The sequence below is a fragment of the Carica papaya genome, chromosome 5 (assembly GCF_054855325.1).
Source record: "Carica papaya isolate Zhongbai chromosome 5, ASM5485532v1, whole genome shotgun sequence".
NCBI classification, from domain to species: Eukaryota; Viridiplantae; Streptophyta; class Magnoliopsida; order Brassicales; family Caricaceae; genus Carica; species Carica papaya.
Window position 1 is genome coordinate 10164339 of NC_142313.1, and position 4032 is coordinate 10168370.

At 35.4% G+C, this 4032-nt stretch overlaps 1 protein-coding gene across 1 annotated transcript; it reads left to right on the plus strand.

Moving 5' to 3' along the window:
• Positions 1-1033: 1033 nt before the first annotated feature.
• Positions 1034-2808, plus strand: LOC110808464 (basic helix-loop-helix (bHLH) DNA-binding superfamily protein). Its single transcript, XM_088220261.1, has 2 exons — positions 1034-1743; positions 1873-2808. Exons 1-2 carry the CDS (start codon positions 1138-1140, stop codon positions 2623-2625), a joined length of 1359 nt encoding a protein of 452 aa, XP_088076387.1. The 5' UTR covers positions 1034-1137; the 3' UTR covers positions 2626-2808.
• The last annotated feature ends 1224 nt before the right edge of the window (positions 2809-4032 follow it).

The window sequence follows — 4032 nt, forward strand, 5'->3', positions numbered from 1 at the left end:
ATTTTGTCCTTCATAAGCTTATAGTGATCCCTCTAATTACTCGAAAGTCAAGGTCTTTAGATTTTTTGACTCTTCAATGACACATACCATATAATCAAATTTTGTTGGCAAAAATTGAAGAATTTCTTATACCAGACAAACATCTTCCATCGTCTCACCATATTTTCTTATTGGTCCATTATAGACTTTACCCTTGAGCAAAAATATGAAATTGATTCAATATCCCTCATTTGTAAAGCTTCAAATTTTTCTTATAGAGTTTAGAGTTGCATATTCTTCACCTTATCAACTCATTGGAGGGAATTCTTCAAAATCTCCCAAACTTGTTTTGCATTGGTAGCATCCGCCACCTTCAATAATAAAGATTCATCTAGATCTTGATGGATGAGACTAAAGGTTTGTTGATCCTTCTTCCTTCTTTTGCCAAACATCTTCTCATTTTATTCAATGATGCTTCATTTTTGGGTGGAGTAATACTTTTGTTTACAATATCTCACATATCTTGTGAACCAAGTATAACTTTTATGCGAAAATACTAACTATCATATTTTTTTTTTGTAAGACCATTCAATTGGAATGTGAATATATTATTACTAGCCACCTCTTCAAAAATTTAGAGAATCAAAAAGTAAGAAAACCAAGCTTTAATACCATTTTATTGAAAAAATATCTAAAAAATACATTAATTATAGTAATACTTTATTGGAAATTAGAAGAAAAAAAAACGAGAGACTAATAAAAAAATTTAAATTTGAATTTATAGCGGTCACTATAAATTTTCAATTATATAGATATATAATAATAAATATTAACACAACTATTAAAATTCAAAATATATGAATTATAATTAAATTTAATTCATGAACTACTTAAGAAAATTCAAAAAATAAATATTAATTATAATGTTTATAACTTATATTTAACTTAACTTTAAAACAGAATAGAAACATGTTGAAATTTGGGGATTATTAATTTTAAAAAGTTATTATCTGCTACGTTTTTTTTTTCAGGAACTTCTCTTCTTTTTGAGATTCCGCCATAATATGCTTTTGATATCTTTGTTTGTATCTATATATATATATACATGTATACTCCTATCTCTTGCACGCCATTCACTAAAGAATACACAAAAAAGCCATGGATGAACTCATAATCTCTCCATCTTCATCATCTTCCCTCGTCTCTTTTTCCCAAGAACCAACTACAGCTCTCCAACAGAGGTTACAGTTCATAGTCCAGACGCAACCAGAGTCGTGGGCTTATGCCATCTTCTGGCAGACCTTAAATGATGACAATGGCCGCATCTACCTGGGGTGGGGGGATGGCCATTTTCAAGGCGCCAAAGAAAATAACACCAGCACCAACACCAACCACCACTTGTTTCACACACACCGGCGCAAAGATGTCATGAAAGGAATCCAAGCCCTCCTTGGAGATACACACAATGACATGATCAACGTCTCGATGATGGACGGCAGTGATGTCACTGATGTCGAGTGGTTCTACGTTATGTCCCTCACTCGATCATTTCCCGCCGGCGATGGAGGCCCTGGCAAGGCTCTTACCACTGGCTCCTTGGTCTGGCTTACTGGTGGCCACGAGCTACAGTTGTATAGCTGTGATAGAGCCAAGGAAGCAAACATGCACGGCATTGAAACTCTTGTCTTTGTACCAACTTCCAATGGGGTTCTTGAATTGGGTTCATCTGATTTGATCCGTGAAAACTGGAGTCTTGTCCAACAGGTAAAATCTCTCTTTGCTTCAGATCTCATCACCTTAGTTTCCAAGCAACCCAGTCCTAACCCCACTCCCATCCCCTTCTTGGATCGGAACATCTCTTTCGCCGATATCGGTATAATTGCCGGGGTGCAGGAGGAAGATGCTTCCCCTAAAGACAGAGATAATAAGGAGCCCAGAAAGGATTCTTCTCCGGCAAAACCGGGTCAATCCTCTTTTGTGGATTCGGAGAATTCGGATTCGGATTGTCCATTGATGAACAACGTCGGACCCATCGTTGAGAAAAAATTGCACAAGAAGCGTGGAAGGAAACCGGGTCTGGGGCGAGAGACTCCATTGAACCACGTGGAGGCGGAGAGGCAGCGACGAGAGAAGCTCAACCACCGGTTCTATGCCTTGCGAGCGGTGGTACCCAATGTGTCGCGCATGGACAAGGCATCGTTGCTCTCCGACGCCGTTTATTACATCAACGAGCTGAAAGGAAAGATCGAGGAGTTGGAATCCCAACTACAGAAAGAGTCCAAGAAGGTGAAGCTGGAAATGGCAGATAACTTGGAAACCCAAAGTACAACCACATCTGTTGATCAGACCAAGTCTAACAACTCTGGTACTGGTAGTGGGGGCAGCAACATCGGAGGTGGGCTTGAAATTGAGGTGAAGGTGGTGGGTAACGATGCTGTGATAAGGGTTCAATCGGAGAATGTAAACTACCCAGCAGCAAGACTGATGAGTGCATTGCGTGAGTTGGAATTTCAGGTCCACCATGCGAGCATGTCTTGCATTAATGAGCTCATGCTTCAGGATATAGTGGTGAGAGTCCCTGAAGCATCAAGAACCGATCAGGATGCTCTCAAATCTGCTCTTCTCAGGAGATTAGATCATCAGTAAGATGACATGCTACCCGAATCAATATATATAAGCTTAATTTGTTTTTCTTATGGGTTATGTTGAATCATGTGTTCATTAAACTTGGTTTTGGTTCCAGTTCTGATCAGTCACAAGTGATAACATAATCATCTGTGGTAGCATTTTGAACCACCAAAAAATAAAGATTGAACTGAAATTTATGCATGCTTTTAGTCGTTGCTGTTCCCAAAGTTCGTGACAGACTTTAATTTAGATAAAACTGGGTCCGAGATGAACAATCATGCAAGTTTATATATGGTAAAGCGGCAACTTCAAACACCACCTTACCCTTGTCGTCTTTCTATTTTCTTCTTCTTTTTATTTAATTATTCCCAAATATCCAATCCTGTTCCCGTGTTTGTGGACGACATGAAATCTATTCCCAAAAGAAAAACATAGGAATCTTCGTTATAAGCAATTACACCTAAATTTGTTGTCATCCAAAATTAAGGCATTAAAAAAAGTGGAGAAAATTAAATCTCGTACGTAAAATGTTTTGCTTCTGCTTCAATTTGTTTGAGATAAGAACGGTTCATGCATAATATTATAATATATGCACCAATAGAAATATGCCTGGTGTCTTCTGCAATTCCCACCATGTCTCTGTCGACTCTCAACAGACAACCAACAGAGAAAATCTATAAATGAGAAGCTGCAGCGGTGGACCATTTTTTTTTTTTTTTGTGGCTCATTTAACAGTAAATAATAATAAATATTGTCATTATTAATTCATAATAATAATTGATAATCGCAAAATAGTACAAAGTAAATGGTCCAGGTTCAGAACCAGCTGGTGGCTTTAATTTCCAATATTACAAATTATTTGGCGTTGGATTGGACTGATGAGAGAAGCACTGACACAATAATGCCACAAATTCGTGCAATTTTCAATCCTGTTTTTGTTGATGCGTAATTTTCACGCCGATAACATACATACTTTTTCTTTTTTGGAGAAATAATAACATACTTACTTAATGCCTTGATATAAAATTATGATACATGATGTAACCTATACTTTAATAGCTAAGGTTCCCCCCCCTCAAAAGACAGCAGTAATTAGATTTTAACATTTTATTTAAATATAAATTTTATTAAAAATTTAATATTTATTATTTTATAAATATATTATGAATTATAATAATTAACTTATAATATTTAATTTAGTAAATTTAAAATTTAATTTATTATGTATTGATAGAATGTATTTATCAAACTAAATTTTCTTTCAATATATCATTATAAATCTAATGAAATAAATATTTTGTAAGAACTAAATTCGTTTAGTATAAACAATCATTATAGGTTAATATCTGAAATTATTTTTTAATAAAAAAAATTAATTTTTATGGACATGTAGAAGGTTAATACTTAACATGTAAGGTTAATTCA